The sequence below is a fragment of the Pollachius pollachius genome (assembly GCF_949987615.1).
Source record: "Pollachius pollachius genome assembly, chromosome: 4".
In the NCBI taxonomy this organism is placed as follows: Eukaryota; Metazoa; Chordata; class Actinopteri; order Gadiformes; family Gadidae; genus Pollachius; species Pollachius pollachius.
Window position 1 is genome coordinate 5,799,074 of NC_136937.1, and position 17,302 is coordinate 5,816,375.

The 17,302-nt window shown below is 48.9% G+C and overlaps 1 protein-coding gene across 1 annotated transcript; it reads right to left on the reverse strand.

The window, feature by feature from the left end:
• Positions 1-644: 644 nt before the first annotated feature.
• Positions 645-15,923, reverse strand: myrfl (myelin regulatory factor like; the record flags this gene model as incomplete). The annotated part of the gene is made up of 24 exons (XM_079734539.1): positions 645-915; positions 1,247-1,318; positions 1,548-1,659; positions 2,727-2,801; positions 4,616-4,700; positions 5,225-5,269; positions 5,836-6,000; positions 6,697-6,740; positions 6,926-6,994; positions 7,143-7,216; positions 7,573-7,645; positions 7,997-8,142; positions 8,482-8,591; positions 8,837-8,945; positions 9,214-9,414; positions 9,949-10,039; positions 10,329-10,439; positions 10,553-10,629; positions 11,884-12,079; positions 12,946-13,131; positions 13,271-13,955; positions 14,303-14,364; positions 14,454-14,547; positions 15,842-15,923. The coding sequence occupies 24 exons, from the start codon at positions 15,921-15,923 to the stop codon at positions 826-828; spliced, it is 3,054 nt and encodes a 1,017-aa protein (XP_079590665.1). The 3' UTR covers positions 645-825.
• Positions 15,924-17,302: the final 1,379 nt, after the last annotated feature.

Sequence of the window (17,302 nt, forward strand, 5' to 3'; positions counted from 1 at the left end):
ATCGTGTCTGCGTCTGGCTCCGTCGGCAAACACCACTCGGTCGGCTCCATCACTTGCGTTCAGAAGTTGAGAAAATTTTAACTTTTCAGGCTGCGACGGATCCGTCAGCCAATCAGATCTTGTCTGCGTCTGGCTCCGTCGGCAAACACCACTCCCCCATCCATCAGAGTCGCCTTCCGTTGTCCGTTGACGGACAGATGCAGTGGGCAAGCTGTGTCATGACCCAGCTTGCTCCTGGGTTAGTGTCTCTTGTCTCTTGTTTTCATCTTGTAAAATTCAACCCATTCTGCACGGTTCAAGATGCGACCTCCGTCACATTTAGCCTGTTTCCTGTTTTGCTTGGCCCTGTCTTTTTTGCCCTCTCCCTGACCACTTCAGCACATTCCTGAGTAAAGAAGTGTGCGTGTGTGTCTGTGCGCACGCATGTTAAACATCGAAACCGTATGGAAATACTAATATTCAAAAATAATTATTTTTGGCAGAATTTGGAGACATAATACACAGGACCAGATACAAATCAGATATTTTTAATCAAAGTCAATTCATCTAGTTACCATGATCTGATGTCAGTGATTTCAAAAGGGAGCCAAATTCACAATCATCTTCAAAAGGCTGTAGTTTTAAACAAATTCGTATTCCTACAGACATGAGCAATACAATCTAAGCATACAGTTATTGCCATGGATGTGTGTCTGTACAGTGTCTGTAGAAGTGAGTGGGGTGTGTGTGTGTCAGTCTGTCTGTACATTGTCTGTAGAAGTGAAAGAGGTGTGTGTTTGTGTGTGTCAGTAGGTGCAGTGTCTGGAACTGAAAGCTGTGTGTGTGTCAGTAGGTGCAGTGTCTGTAGAAGTGGAAGTGGTAGTCTGTGAAGAGGGCCCCGGCTGAGTGGCGGTCAGTATTGCAGTCCGCTTGGCCCTTTAGAGGAGGAGGAGTTTGAGTGAATATCACTAGTCCACAAGGAATATAGAACATTCATGTGTTCATTCGTGTTTGGTTCTGCAACAGCAGGGCCTTAATGTTACGATGTTGTGGGGTCTCATTTGGTGTTAGGGATATATATTAGTGTCTATTAGTACTATTTGGTTAGGTGTTAGTTTATTTTATTTGTGTACTAGTAGTAGTGGTTGCATCTAAGTATATTTAAATTGTTTGTAATAGTCTGTTGTGCGTTAGTAGTCAGTTGTGTGTTAGTAATAGTCTTGTGTGTTACTACTAGTAGTAGTGCTACTGTATGTTTGGGTCTTACTGCCACAGTGGACCTGAAGTGATAGGAGCTGTGCTGTAGACGAGCCACGTGGAGAGGCCACTCATGGACTCCCTGCAGACACACACACACACACACACACACACACACACACACACAGGAAGTGGATGGAGAGGAAGAGGCACAAAGCTGTCATACTGTGGGTGTGTTCAGCCCAGACTAAACCAATCGAGTCGGCAAGTGAGACTCCCTGGATGGAGTGCTCCCACTCTGAAGACCTTAAGTACAAACCCACCACGCACCAGAGGCAGGGCGGGGCAGGGAACGGAATGCCGGGTATTACCTGGGTGTTGGAGGGGTATCGGGTGCCTGTCACCATGTCCATGTCCAGCAGAACCGAGCAGGACACCGACTCCTCCACCCCACATAGGTGCACCACCAGCAGCTCTGTGGAGCTGGTGGGAGAGAGAGGGACAGGGTTTAGAGGGGGCAGCAGCATCATCTACATGACTGGCACCAGTGTGGAATGGAGCAGAGACAGCGAAGGACCTCACTCCGAGGGAAATCTGTGTGTCACTCATCACACTGTAATGGATAATTTCAACTTTCACTTTCTGTTTCTCTGACGGCCGTTTGTATGGTATGAGGCCTGTTTTCTTGACCCCATCGGGAAGGTCAAGAAGCCAGGGCTTCAACTGATAAGGCACGGCTACGTCCCCCTTTATTACATCCTGAGGAGGTTCATTGATACCTTACCATATTGTTAACCAACACTAGTTTTTAAAAGTCCTTGCTTTTCTCAATGCTTTGGACTTCTCCTTGCCGAGCTCATAGAGAGACGCAGGGCGAACTCCCATCTGAGGCCTCGGATGATTGTATGTTAGGCCTCAGATTATTGTATGTTTGTTTTATGTGTGTTGTGTGATTGTTGTATTTTATTGTACCTGACTTAATTAAATTAGCCTAATTGTTTTATGTTCGGATGAGTCTATTCTAAACACTTTACACAGAAACGATGTGCGTGGTCAGAAATTCCCACCACAACAATCTCCTGACAGCCCTCTGAAAGGAGCCCCTTCATTCTCTGCATGTTCAGTATGGAGCTGGGTGACCGGGGACTGCTGAAGCTGTAATCTCTCTGTATCCAGATTACCTCTTTCTCTTTCTAAATTCACTTATTCTGACTTAATTGTTAAGGTTAACTAGTTAATACCACAGAGACAAACACCACCTGCTTTATGAATGTATTCCACAATCACACAGTTGATAAAGTGTTTCTCCACCATGAGAGCAGAGTGTTTTTTTTTTGTTTTCTTTAGGACGGTTCTATACTAATAGTCACTGAATACTATTCCATATTCAGTGACTGAATTGGTTCAGGAACCCCAGGGAAGAAAGAGAGAACCCTGGAATCAGGGGACAGGGAAATGCATCTCCACCAGGCTGGACAGCCGAGCAGACAGTCAGAGAGTCAAGTGTTCAGACAGTCAGGCGGTCAGACAGTCAGGCGGGCGGGACTCACTTCATGAGGAGGCTGATCCTCATGTTCAGCGGGACGTACTGGCTGATGGGGACCTTGAAGCTGACCCGTCCCGGTCTGGGGAGCAGAACACACAGATTCTGAACTGGGTGGCGGGGCGATGAGGGCCGCCCCCACACACTCCGCAAAATATGGGTTTTGTATCTTCATTAATAATTATTATTTATACGTTAGAGAGGCAGAGTGAGCATTAAAACAACAGTAGTTGGCCGGTATTGCGTCAAACTGAGTTAGTTAGCTGTGAGCGCTGTTGTGAGCCCGGGGCCACACCATGACGCACCTAGCCCCGAGCTTCCCTACGCCCAATTAAGGGCAGGACTTCTGCTTTATGCAGCATTACCATATATGAATTCTACTGAACTGTTGAACAGCCCTAAATAACAGGATATAGCTTCACCGCAACGACGCATACGGCTGCCTTCGCACACACACGCCAGCTGGTGACTACTATATATAGAGCGTACCCAGGACACTCTTTACCTTCCTTTTCTCAGATCTAGCTTATCGCAACACTGCCCTCACCGTCTGACAGGCTCACTCGTTGACTCTATCAGACCCAGAAGAAGAGTACTTAGACCTCTTACAAGGAAAAAGACCTCTTACGAGGACCTTACACGAGGAAGAAGACCTCATACGAGGACCTCACATGAGGAAGTAGTCCTTATAACTCACACGAGGAAAAAGCCTTACTCGGTATCACCCTGAAATAAGGGAAATTACTTTAGTACTTCAACCTCGACATATAGGGGATATTATACCTCGTTAGTAGAGGAGACTCTTCCAACGACCACACTTTCTAGCATTTTTTAAACGGTTGTCCATCTAAATTAAACTACCTTACTACGTGATGTAGTGGGAGATTATATCAGTGTCTCGTTGGTTGATCCGGTTTTCCAGCACAGAGGGAAGACCGACCACCCACAGCTCTCCCAGCCTTCCCACACACGGTAAGTGGCGCATGATACAAAAGGGTTGATGGTGACTAGTCCGGAGAGTGAGGCAATACAAATAGGTTCAGCCTTGTTCCCCGCTTCGTGTCCCACAGGGACTGAGATGGTAAGAGACACCCCAGAGTTCGATCGAAAGGCGAATAGCCTAAAGTTAGTTTAACCTCAGAGGCGCTTAACTGAGAGACCTGTGTTGGACACATAGACCAGGGTCTTCCTCCACAGAGCTTAGCCGAGGATCTCTTAACACGTACAGAGGTTAGCCCTGGGGCCAAAGAGAAACCAGTATAGGGAACACCTCTCCTAGACGACGGTCAGGAGAAGTCTTCCCACCTAGTGAGACTGAAGGTTCTCCCACAGCCCTCATGATTAAACCCGTGAACACTCGACAGAGCTAACAACATTAGTTAGCTGTGAGCGCTGATGACGTTAGTTAGCTGTGAGCGCTGATGACGTTAGTTAGCTGTGACCGCTAAACGACGTTAGTTAGCTGTGAGCGCTAAACAAAGTTAGTTAGCTGTGAGCGCTGACAACGTTAGTTAGCTGTGAGCACTAAACAACGTTAGTTAGCAGTGAGCGCTAAACAATGTTAGTTAGCTGTGAGCGCTGACTATGTTAGTTAGCTGTGAGCGCTGATGACGTTAGTTAGCTGTGAGCGCTAAACGACGTCAGTTAGCTGTGAGCGCTAAACAACGTTAGTTAGCTGTGAGCGCTAAACGACGTCAGTTAGCTGTGAGCGCTAAACAACGTTAGTTAGCTGTGAGCGCTGACGACTTTAGTTAGCTGTGAGCGTTAAACGACTTTAGTTAGCTGTGAGCACTAAACGACATTGGTTAACTGTGAGCGCTAAACAACGTTAGCTGTGAAGGCGTTATGCGACGTTAGCTTTTAGCTAGCTGTGTGGTAGCCTGCAGGCCTACTCACCCACAGCTGGTCCTGTCCAGGTACCGGCTGTCAATCACCTGCTGGTTCTCCTTGATGATGAAGCTGTGAATGGAGGTGTTGGTCCCTAAACAACAGGGTGGGGGGGGGGGGATCCTTGTGTTCATTGCGTTCACGGGACCTTACTTAAAACTACCAGTATCTCTCAAATGTAGGCCGGACTCAAAGAATTTAACTTAATGAAGTTCAGGATATAAAAAAGAACATGATTTGAATCAATCTGTGATGTGTTGTTTGTCACCAAATTGATGTGATTTTATATTTATATTATCCAGTATAGTTCGAAACAGGTCTGGTGTATATGAAGGTATATTGTAGCGAATGTATGTTGATGTATAAACCAAATCTTTTCCTGAATTCTACGCTTCAACCAGAAAATTAAAGACTCCTTTTACAGATTAAACAAACATTCACGAATCATTTGAAGTTTATTTTGCAAATCAAATGTTTACCTTGTGGATTGACATTTCCAATCATACTAAAACATATTCCCTGCTGGGTGGTTCAAGCAAATATATATTTAGTTTCATATCCTGTTCTCTGAATTCAACTCAAACTCTTTTCCTCCACCAAACGATAAGTAAAACTCACAGTCTCTGGCGAACTTCAGCTGGTCATACAGCTTCTGTCCATCCTCTGGTTAAACACAGGGCACACAGTTAGCAAAGGGTTAAACCAGAACTCACAATTTAATCCCAATACTCTGTTCTCAGGCATTCACACTTTTGTCTGAATAGTGTCATGCGTTCAGATTATGGTAATAACAATGTCATTATGTACTTGCGTTCGTCATGACTTGTGAAATTATTGGAGAATTTCTAAAGGAAATCTATAATCATTATCTTGCCTACATGCTATACGTATAAAAGAAAACAAAAGAGACATGTGTAGAGACATACATTGAGTTACCAAGGCAGGACTCTCCCGTAAACCCCAGTGCAGATGCTCTATTCCACCATCGTGGTTGACTCACTAAAGAGACTCACTAAACTGAGTCTCCAGCTATACGGCCAGGATTGAACGTTCTTGTCTCGGTGGAAACAGGGAGACGCATGTCTCGACATAAGGAAACACAGGGTAACTACGTAGCTCTGACTGAGAGCCAGGGAAGACTTGAGGAAGCAGCTCTGGGGAGAGGCTGAGCTCGCAGGAGAGCCACAACAGATGACGATAGATACTACTTCTGTTCTTTTGTCTCTCACCTCCCATACAGGGGTCCTTGTGCGGAGATTCAGTGCTGGTGATTGACGTGTCGTTCATGTCGCTGCCGTCGATGGGCTCTAGGGGGCAGCAGAACACCTCGTCGCAGTACAGCAGATCGCAGAAGCTCACGTCCGGGGGCCAGAGGGTTAAGGGGGGGTTGGTCGCTGGAAGGTGGTGGTTGTTTTAATGAGTGTGAAGATAACTATTGAAGGGCACACAGGCCTAACCCAGCAGGAATTTAATTGATCTGTGTCCCTGCGTGTTATCGGCAGTCTTCTGCCTGCATACCAAGACCCGTGAATCGAGTCCTGTGTTTGTATTTGGTCTGGTCTCACAAATACGAGTAGAATTCAGAGAAAGTAGGTCAACTTTAAGTATGCACAACTTTTCGAAACAGCAGTCACAAAATGTGATCTAACTTTAAAAAAACAAGTGCATTATAAATACTATTGCCCAGAAAAAAAAATATTTTGGCAGAATGACGGGCAATCATTAGGCCTCATTGTATATAAAAAACAGTAAGAAAACAGGATGTGAAAATGCCTCTGATTGGCCGGGACGCCCTCTAGAGGCGAACACGTGCTACTTCAGGCATGTGGACCTCTGAACGGCTGATGGGGCTATCCTGACACCTGCTGTTGAGGTTGACGACACACCTGTCTTCCACTTCATAAAGGTGAACTTAACTCAGTTCACTAAACAGAGGACAGATGACCGGGTAACCCCGTCAGCCAATCAGAGGTTAGTATGCCTGCAGGAGCCTGTGTTTAAGCCAATGGAGGGAGTCCTCTAATACTAACCCCTCCCCATGGGGGGGGGTTAGGTTGTGGGGGAGATGGAGGAGAGGGAGGGCAGCAGACCTGGGGTTGAAGCAGCGGTGGTCCCAACGGGAAACGCATTGCCACTTTCCAGGGAGGTCATCACACACACACACAAAGACGAAAACACACATACCCATACACACAAACAACAGGAGTAAAGACACAGCATTAGTAGTGCAGTCTGTTATCCTCCTAATCTTTCTTGAATGTTATTTTTTTTTTAGTGTGTGTAGCTGTGTGTTTGTGTGTGTGTGTGTGTGATCGTTACCTGTCATCTGGGAAGCCAGATTGATTCTCGCCTAGCGTCAACAGGTACAGAGCTGTTATAGAGATCACACTGTAGACATGCACCCGCACACACAGACACACAGACAAACACACACACACAACCATGCACCCACATGAGCAGTATATACACTTTATATTTATACATTCACAAATGCAGAATAGTGACCAGGAAGTGATGTTGTTTCCTGTATCCGCACCAGACGGCCATGGTGGTCAACAGAGTGTAGACGCTGGCCTGGAACACCTTGGGAAGCGAACACAGCCTGCTATCCTGCAGACAAACACGGATGGACACAAATACACACACATGCACACACACACACACATACATGGACACGCACAGAAACGGATGGACATACTCACACACAGACATACAGACATACACACACGGACGGAAGGAAACACACACACACACACACGTACACACACAGACTTACAGACAGAGAGACACACACAAACAAACATACAGAGAGACAAACAGACAGACAGACGGACACAAGAGTGTTAATATGCAGATGAGTTGAAGAAGTTTAAAAGTTTGTGCGTGTGTGTGTTTGCGTGTGTTTATGTGTTTGCATGCGTGTGTGTGTTAATGTGTTTGAATTTGTGTGTGTGCGTACACTTTACCTTCCCAGGCATGACGGGGATGGACTTGTTTTTGGGGGGGCTGGGGGACACACTAGGGTGTGTTGTGGCTTTTCTGTGTACAACAATGAAATTTAACATTATAAAAGGTCACACAACAAATCTTCTGCTTCCCCCCTTAAGTCCTGCTCCACAGGCCTTATGGCGGCCATCTTGGCTCCATCTTGGTTACAAACACACATCAACGGCGTACAACGGTTCATACACACATTCACACACCGACGAGGACAACCTGGTATTCTCGCAAGGAGGAGCCGGGGATCGGACTAACAACCTTCCGGTTACATGTCAAGACACTCTACCTCCTGAGCTGAGCCGACCCTGACCTTGGCTGTGACCCTCAGACTCTTGAGTCCGGCTGTGACTCAGCCCTTCCTGGTGCCCTCCTGCCCTCCTGCCCTCTCACCCCTTAGACCGCAGGCTACCGCTCAGACTCTTGAGTTTGGCCAGCCTGCTGCTCCAGCCCTCCAGCTCCTGGATCCGGCTGTCCAGGTTATCGGTCAGCTTACATAGCTGCTGCACCGCGCCCACGTTCTCCATGAAGATCTGCTCCTGGGGTGGTGGGGGGGGGGGTGGGGGGGGAAGAATGATGAAGGTGCCTCGGTGGTGCTTGTTTCACTTCAGTTAAATGGCAGAGAATGTCTGCCATTTAGATGAAACCCCCGAACCCTCGCCTGTCTGACTACCCTCCTGCCATCAAGCCCCTGGACCCATTCAATGCCTTTACATATTTGTTGCCCTCAGGGAAAACCCTTATCATTTACTCTGTGTGTCAGCATCAATCTGTGTCGAGCATTTGGGTCCACTCGCTCTACTTCCCCTTGACAGAAAGGTTAGGAAGTCAAGACTCTTTGGTTTCGGGAGGGTGACAGTTCAGATCCTCTGACCTACCTTGTCCACCATCAGGAAACTGGGGATGGTCTCTCCATCAGAGCAGATGATGTCGCCCACTTGTGTCACGGCCGCTGGGAGCAGCTCCTTCACCTCCTGGGCTATGATCCCTGAAACACCAGAACCACGTCACATAGAGACACGTCCGCACATGGAGACACATCACATGGAGACACGTCCACATATCACATGGACACACATCCTGTTTCACCGCCAATAGTAGGGATCAATCAGGAGATCTGAAGTTCCAAAAGCCCATTCAAAGCCTCCTTCTTGGGAAAGGCGTTGCACAGTGAAGTGTTTCTGTTTGTTGGAGTGAGTACCTGTCGGAGTGACAAACTGTTTGAGTGTGTACCTGTTTGGTGGAGGTGGTCGATGCCCATCCTGGAGGCGAACTCCGGTCTGTAGTCGTACTCCACTATCCTCATCTGGGCGATTCTCCGGAGCTGGTCCTCTGAGCTCACCTACAGACAGATGCAGCAAAACGTCACCGTCTGTTTTTGTCGGTCTCTGTCTCTGTCTGGTTTGTTGGCTGGGGAAACCTTCTAGAACCTTTTGAAACCAAAACAACGCAACCATGACTGCCATGACTCTTCCATTTCCCCGCCCAGGTAGCAGTTAGAATGCATCTCGACTCAGTTGTCATGGTTTCCCCAAAGGCTCTGGAAGGCTCCAGCACTACCAATATGGAAGCCACTCTAACAAGTCGTCTCGGACCGGCGGTCGGTTCACCTCCTGGATGTTCTCCTTGGCGCGGCTGTCGGACGGGTGCATGACCACGCCCATGACCTTGGCGTTGCCGCAGACGACCAGCGCCTCGTCGGGGGCGTCGGTGTTGATGCCCACGCGGCCCTGACACACCACCGCCTCCTGCTGCGCCCCCCGCTGCCACAGGGCGTCGCTGTCCATCTCAAACTGCCCCGGGTTCGACGCCTGCACGGATTAAACCCGTTTAAGAGTGTGTTTAAAAGCCCAGTGGACACGGAGAGATTTAAGAAGCTGTGTTAGTTTGAGGAACTCGTTAAAACTGCAACTTCTTATTTTAGAAGTTGTGTATGTTTGAGTAACTTCAGCGTCTTCTAGGCTCCCACTGCAGAGCTCAGAATTTATATATTTGATCAATTGTTTTCTGTTTATCAAAAAGAGGTTCAAATTTTTGCGTCAATAGCTAATTACTTCCTCTAATCCGTAATGATTTGTTGGTATGCCTGTGCAAACCAAAGTCTTTTCAAAGCAGGCTATCTGTATTGATTTAGGGTCAACATGAACTGGGATTCTGAGCTAATCACAAGGCGTCTCCTGACGAGCCAATAAGAAGGCATCTCCTGACTCGGCACCCTGGGGGGCGTCTCCTGGCTCAGGGCACCCAGGGGTGGGCCAATCAGAAGGCGTCTCCTGACTCATTGCACCCTGGGGTGGGCCAATCAGAAGGCGTCTCCTGACTCAGGGCACCCTGGGGTGACTCACCCGGACGATGACCCTCTCGGAGCGCAGCGCCACCAGCAGGACGCTGTGGTTCTCCACGGTCGCGTAGAGGCCCACCACCATCTGGAAGTACCTGCACAGGTACACACACAGGTACACACACAGGTATACACATAGGAACACACACAGGTACACACATAGGAACACGCACAGATACACACACAGGTACACACATAGGAACACACACACAGATACACACACAGGAACACACACACAGGCACACACAAACAGGTACAAACATGAAGGAACACACACAGGTACACAGATGTTTTTGAATGTCTCTGTCTCTCTCTCTTTCTCTCTCTCTCTCTCCGTCTCTCTTTCTCTCTCTCTTTCACTCTGTCTCTGTGTCTTTCTCTCACCTCTGATCGGGGTTGGGTCGTCCCTTCTTCCTCATGTTGTTGCCGGTCGTCTCGCTGAAGTGCAGTCGTCCCAGGGTTACCTTGGTGATTTTGTTGCCAGGGAGACCGATCCTGGAGTCACAATCAGCCGTAAGGCCGTGCATCCGTCTAACATATATATACTGTATACTGTGTACATATATATACATATGTGTGTGATGTAGGATGGTAGCATGGTGACCTACATGATGGGGTTGAACGGCCTCTTGCTGCGGTCGGCCTGCGACTGCTCTATTGTCACCTGCTGGCTGCTAGCCTCCTGCTGACACACACGCACACACGCATGCACGCACGACGCACTCACACACACACACACACACACACAGACACACACACACACAGACACACACACGCACACACACACATGCACACAAACACACAAATATAGTTACCATAACTCACGTAGGGATGTAACGGTATGAAAATTTAACCTCACAGTTATTGTGACCAAAATTATCCCAGTTTTCGGTATTTTTAAATACCCAAAATATGCCCATACTTCAGACTTAGTCCTCTTAGAAGGTAGGGATGGGCAACGATCGTCGAAGAGTCACGTAGAATTCCGTAAATGAATGTGACTATCGTTATCTATTACACGGCTCTTCTCAATGCTGTTGAACGCTCCGTTCACTTGCATGGGCCTTCACAACTTCCGGTGGCCAATATTTTTTTGATAATTCACGTTGCTAAGCATCTTATGACCCCTGTTGAAGTTGATTTTTAAATTCTATCGTATCACTCCGCAAGTAGTCCAGTAACTTATCAACCCCAGTGTCCTCGGTTGCTAAGCGACGTCAACGTCTTTGGCGGACTATTCCTCTGCTGATCAACACTGCGAATGCTGGTAACAAATAAAGTGTAAAAAGACACACCGTGTGAAGTTATTTTTTTGACGTGTCTAGTTCACCGTCATGCAGGCTGTGTTCAGTAAAATAAATAAATAGTGATCGGCCTAAGCTGGTGAAATAAACAGATTGATTTCATACAAATCATAAAAGCCTTTCCCTGTGCCATTGTGTTTGCGTGTATCTGAGGTGCGTGTGTGCGTGCGTGCGTGCGTGCGTGAGTGGGGGGTTCTTGATTGACCGATTTTCGAATATTATTCGAATACTTCTCAGTGAATATTGAATAGTATTTTTGCCAGAAATGCACATCCCTATTAGAAGGCTGATGGATGACTTGAGCGCTGTCGTCTCCTCCTTCCCCCATGATTCCAACTTCAAGAAACTTAAAAACATTATGTTGTAGGCTACACAGTGCGCCTGCGCGGCAACTTCAGGAGGCTCGGATGAAGCGCTGGGAAGGATTTAAGCACACGGTTTCCACACCGTGGGCGCGGTCATCCAGCGAGATAATAATTTAATTTGAAATGAAAAAGGTTATTGCTATTGACAACATTTTTATCGGGGTGTACCATTACACCGGTAACCATTACATCCCTAAACACACGTAAACACCGCACACAGACACACACACACGATAAGGTGAACAAGGCAGACCGGTAGGCCTTCCTCACCTTCAACCCGAACACGTTGACCTGGAAGCGGCTGATTGGCTGCGCTCCGTTGCCCATGGCAACGTAGCGTGGCTCCCCGGCCATGCCTACGTGGACCGTGACCTGGAAGTGGTTTTTCTTCTGGCACACGAAGGCCTCGTCAGCCGACGAGTAGAAGAAGCCCTTGTCCGTCTCCACGTGGAACGCCAGGGGGGGCCTGCGGACAGACGGACGTTACCGTGGAGATAGAGGAGGCCTCCAGAGAGACGGACGTTACCGTGGAGATAGAAGAGGCCTGCAGAGAGACAGACGTTACCGTAGAGATAGAGGAGGCCTACAGACAGACGGACGTTACTGTGGAGTTAGAGGCGTCCTACAGACGGACGGACGTTTCCGTGGAGATAGAGAATGCCGTCAGACGGACGGACGTTACCGTTGAGATAGAGGAGGCCTACAGAGAGACGGACGTTACCGTGGAGATAGAGGGGGCCTACAGAGAGACGGACGTTACCGTGGAGATAGAGGAGGTCTACGGACAGACGGACATTACCGTGGAGATAGAGTAGGCCTCCAGACAGACGTTACCGTGGAGATAGAGAGGGCCTACAGACAGAGGGACGTTACCATGGAGATAGAGGAGGCCTACAGACAGACGGACGTTACCGTGGAGATAGAGGGGGCCTACAGACAGAGGGACGTTACCGTGGAGATAGAGGAGGCCTACGGACAGAGGGACATTACCGTGGAGATAGAGGGGGTCTACAGACAAAGGGATGCTACGGTGGTGATAGAGTAGGCCTCCAGACAGACTTTACCGTGGAGATGGGGAGGCCTACAGACGGACGTTACCGTGGCGATAGAGGCTGCCTACAGAGAGACGGACGTTACCGCGGAGATCGCTCCTACCTCATTAGAGGTCCAATAGTATTTTGTGTGTACGAAGGTGTGTATGAATGGGTGGATGGGTTAGGCGATGCATTTATAGTATTTTGGCCACCAGTTTGAAAAGCGTGATATAAATGCATGGATAAATGAAGGACAGTATTGGGACAGAGATTTGACAGTGTTTGCTGTGGGACATACAGAGCCTGACAGCTGCCGTCACTCAGGCAATGCCACTGCTCTGGTTGGTAGGGGTCCCAGGTGAGCAGATGACCCGCCCCCAGAGACACGGCCCCGCCCCCATCACTGTCACCGTAGAACGACTCCGGGCCGATGTCCCCAGAACACGCCCTCCTCCTCTTACTGCCCTGCTGCTGGCCTGGGGGGCTGGGGGAGTCAGAGAGAGAGAGAGAGAGAGAGAGAGAGAGAGAGAGAGAGAGAGAGAGAGAGAGGAATATAATAAGAAGACTGCTCCATCTCACGTCTAAAGACCACATCCAGGATCTGATCCGACAGGGGGACTCACTCCAGGGGGTGTCCGGTGTGAGGGGGTCCTGATCCTGGGCTCTGGGTGGGGGCGGGGGGCCCTCCGGATGGTGCCTGGGGTGGAAGAGGCGCTGGGGGACCATGGGGTCGCACCGGGAGGTGGTGTGATGAGAGGTGGTGTGGTGGGAGGGGCGTGGCCGGGTGGTGTGGTGGGAGGGGCGTGGCCGGGTGGTGTGGTGGGAGGGGCGTGGTCGGGTGGTGTGGTGGGAGGGGCGTGGCCGGGTGGTGTGGTGGGAGGGGCCTGGTCGGGTGGTGTGGTGGGAGGGGCGTGGCCGGGTGGTGTGGTGGGAGGGGCGTGGCCGGGTGGTGTGGTGGGAGGGGCGTGGCCGGGTGGTGTGGTGGGAGGGGCGTGGCCGGGTGATGAGAAGAGGGGGGCGTGGCCAAATGGTGTGGTGGGGGCGTGTCAGCCGGGGCATGGCTGCTGGACCCCTGCTGGTACTGGGGAGGCCGACCTGGGTGCAGCCTGGGGTCCCCCCGGGAGCAGGTCCTGCTCAGACCCAGACTCTGCAGCTGACTCTGGGTCAGGAGTTCACAGTTGTCTAAAGGGGCGGAGCTTGGCTCCTCAAAGCGGCAGGATGAGGGCGCAGGATGCGATGCTATTGGCTGGAAGTTATTTTCCTGGTTTTCCCCCGATGTGGACCAATAGGATCGCTGGTAATGGAGGTCTGCAGGCGGAGAAGTGTGTTACTTTGTGGTCCCTGATAGACGATAGAATATCCAGAAGTCGCTCAGCGGCTCGACTGCACTAAACAGTGTTTTTCTAACCAGTGGCTACTCAAAGTTCTCTACTTTATTACCTAACATTTACCCATTCATGCACACATGCACACACCAATGGCGGTCTCATCCATGCAAGGCGACAGCCAGCTCGTCGGGAGCAGTTAGGATGAGGTGCCTTGCTCAGGGACACCTCTACACCATAGCTAGGAGGAGCCGGGGATCGAACTAGCAACCTTCCGGTTACAAGCCAACCCGCTCTACCTCCTGAGCCACATGCCTGCCTTAACCTTACCTGAGTCTCGGGGAGGCGAGCAGACCTCAGAGACAGAGTCCGGGGGCGACTCAGGGAGCATGCTGGGAAAAAAAGGGAGGTGTCAGTCACATGATGTCTGCCAATCACATGAACGCATACTTTTTTAATGTTTGTGTGTCCGATTACGTACAAGTTGTGTGGGTCGAAGTGGTTGGAGAGGTACTGTTCCAAAATGCTGGTGTCCACTGCCACAGAACTCTCCAGAACTTCAGTCACATCTTGACCTGCTGATGGACATTATTTCAGAAGTCCTTCTAGTCCAGTCAACTTTTTCTTTTTTTACTGACATCCACCCACATTGTATCCACACAGAACATTTCATACACAAGGCAGACTCACTTAAAATAAAACATGTCATACAATGCAATAAAACTGGATTTCAAAAAGTGCATGAAAGACATTTAACAATTGGATTCAAAATAATCAATTATTACACATGAAAACCAGATTAAAAGAATGAATGGAAGACATTTTAATTAAATAATATGTTAAAATTGCATTATAGTCGAACATAAGGCGAAGGGGACCATAAAGTTTTTAACAGTACAGCCAAACAGATTTTAAAGTATCAACTATCACGATACTTGATACTTGATGATTGTGTTACTTTGTATCCATGAATTGTATGTTTCAAACGTAAGAATAGCCTCAAATGTGACTTATTACTAAGCTATAGATTTTGTTGAAGAATGTGGAAGACATAGGCGTGTAGACGTGTGTGACCTCAACTTTGAACCCGCAACCTAAGCCCTGGTTTGCTAACAGGTGTGTTGTCTCCAGGAATCGGTTATCTGAGTGTGAGACAGGTCAAGGTCGACCACATGACGTCACGCGGGGACGCGCCGCACAGGAGCTGGATGCAGCAGGACGCTGTTTCAGAGGCCGGCGCCTTCTGCTGCTCTGGAGGGTCTAAAGTACCTGGTTCACCGTTATGTAGTGGCATACAGGACAGACAGGCAGACAGACAGACAGACAGACAGACAGACAAAGAGACAGACAGACAGAGAAAGAGACAGACAGGCAGGTAGGCAGACCGGCAGCAGACGGACAGGCAGACAGACAGACAGACAGACAGACAGACAGAGAGGCGGACAGGCAGACAGACAGCAGAAGGGCACCCAGACAGGCAGGTAGACTGACAGGAAGACAGAAAAACAGACAGGGAGGCAGACAAACAGGCAGAAAGACAGACACACACACATACACACATGCACACATACACACGTATATACACACATACATACATACACTCATACACACACATAGACACACACACATACATCCATACATAGTACCCACATACAACAACAGACACACACACATAACATGTACATTACCTCTGAGGCTTTAAATAATAATAATTATTTCTAATCCGTTATAGCTTTGAGTCCAAAACGAACAAGATGGTGGCTTGGAATGCGCTTTCAAAACCTGTGAGTCACATGACTGTAACCCTCCTTTAGCCTGATTGGCTAATGGCCGGGGGGGAACCCTTCAGAACCCGAGGGACGGACTCACCGTCGAAGAACTTCTGCAGGGCCTCGTCCTCCCCCTCCATGAGGTGAGGCGGCCTCGGGCCTCCAGCGCTGGGCACCTCCATGGCTGCCTCCAGCCTCCCAACAAACAGACCTCCTAGGGGAGAACCAGGAGGAGGAGGAGGAGGAGGTGGAGGAGGAGAAGGAGAAGGTGGAGGTGAGGAGGAGGAGGAGTGGGAGGAGGAGGAGGTGGTGGAGGAGAAGGAAGAGGAGGAGAAGGAGGAGGTGAAGGAGGAAGTGGAGGAGGAGAAGGAGTGGGAGGAGAAGGAAGAGGAGGAGGTGAGGAGGTTGAGGAAGTGGAGGTGAGGAGGAGGAGAAGGAGGAGGAGGTGAGAAAGAGACAGAGATGAAGGAAGAGGAGGAGGAGAAGAAGGAAGAGAGATTGTAGGGGGAGGAGGTTTTTGAGGAGGTGGAGAAGCGTGACCCAGTGAGTGTGTGCTGGTTTTCAAAATGCACAACAACAAAAACAAAAAACATATCAACCACAATGAACCATTCTGGTTGGTTCGTTGTCCGAACGAAACAGGCAGACATACTCATTTGTCAATTACTAGTGTATAGCAAAGTAGGGTCCAGTTATAGGGAACAGGCTTCATCAGAAACACAGCCGGTCTTTTATCAGGCAGAAATGACCCGATGCTCTTTAATTGCACGTGAGATATCTCTGGTATGGTTCAACGGTTAATTGTTTGATTACTGGAGCATTAGAAGGAATGCCTCCTCCTTGTATCAAGGCCAACTGAAGCCTGTGTCAATGGCCGACGCCTTCATAGCACATCAATAAGCCATCAGCCTGACTTCCTCCCTCACTTCCGTGAGCATGGTCACTGAGGGGCTCTGATAATGTATTCACCCAACCACTCTGTCACACACACACACACACACACACTCACACACACACACACACACACTCACACACACTCACACACACACTCACACACACTCACATGAACACACACAACCAAACATACATTTGGACACATGCACACACAGAAGTACACACACACACACACACACACAAACACACACATATATGCACACACACACGTACACACACACATTGGCGACGATGTCATGGACGCAAACCAGCTCATCGGGATCAGTTTTAGGTGCCTTTCTCAGGGAAACAACTAAACTTAGCCCGGAGTACCCAGAAATTTAACCAGCAACCTTTTTACCCGATATTTACAGGGAGAACCGTAGAATGCACCAACCCATGATGGCTTGAGGCCAGAAACCTTGATTAATCTACTTTATGCAACTTTTTGTGTTGAAAAAAAAAAAACAATGATTCATGTCTCCTTCTGTGGTTTGGTATATCATCTGCTGTGTGTTTATCTCCTATATCTCTTATAATATGTGCCTACCAACGTCTACCACCAGTGGTACTCGAACCACAGCTTGAGAATCAATGGTCTACTTTGTGTTTTAGTGTGGTGTTCACT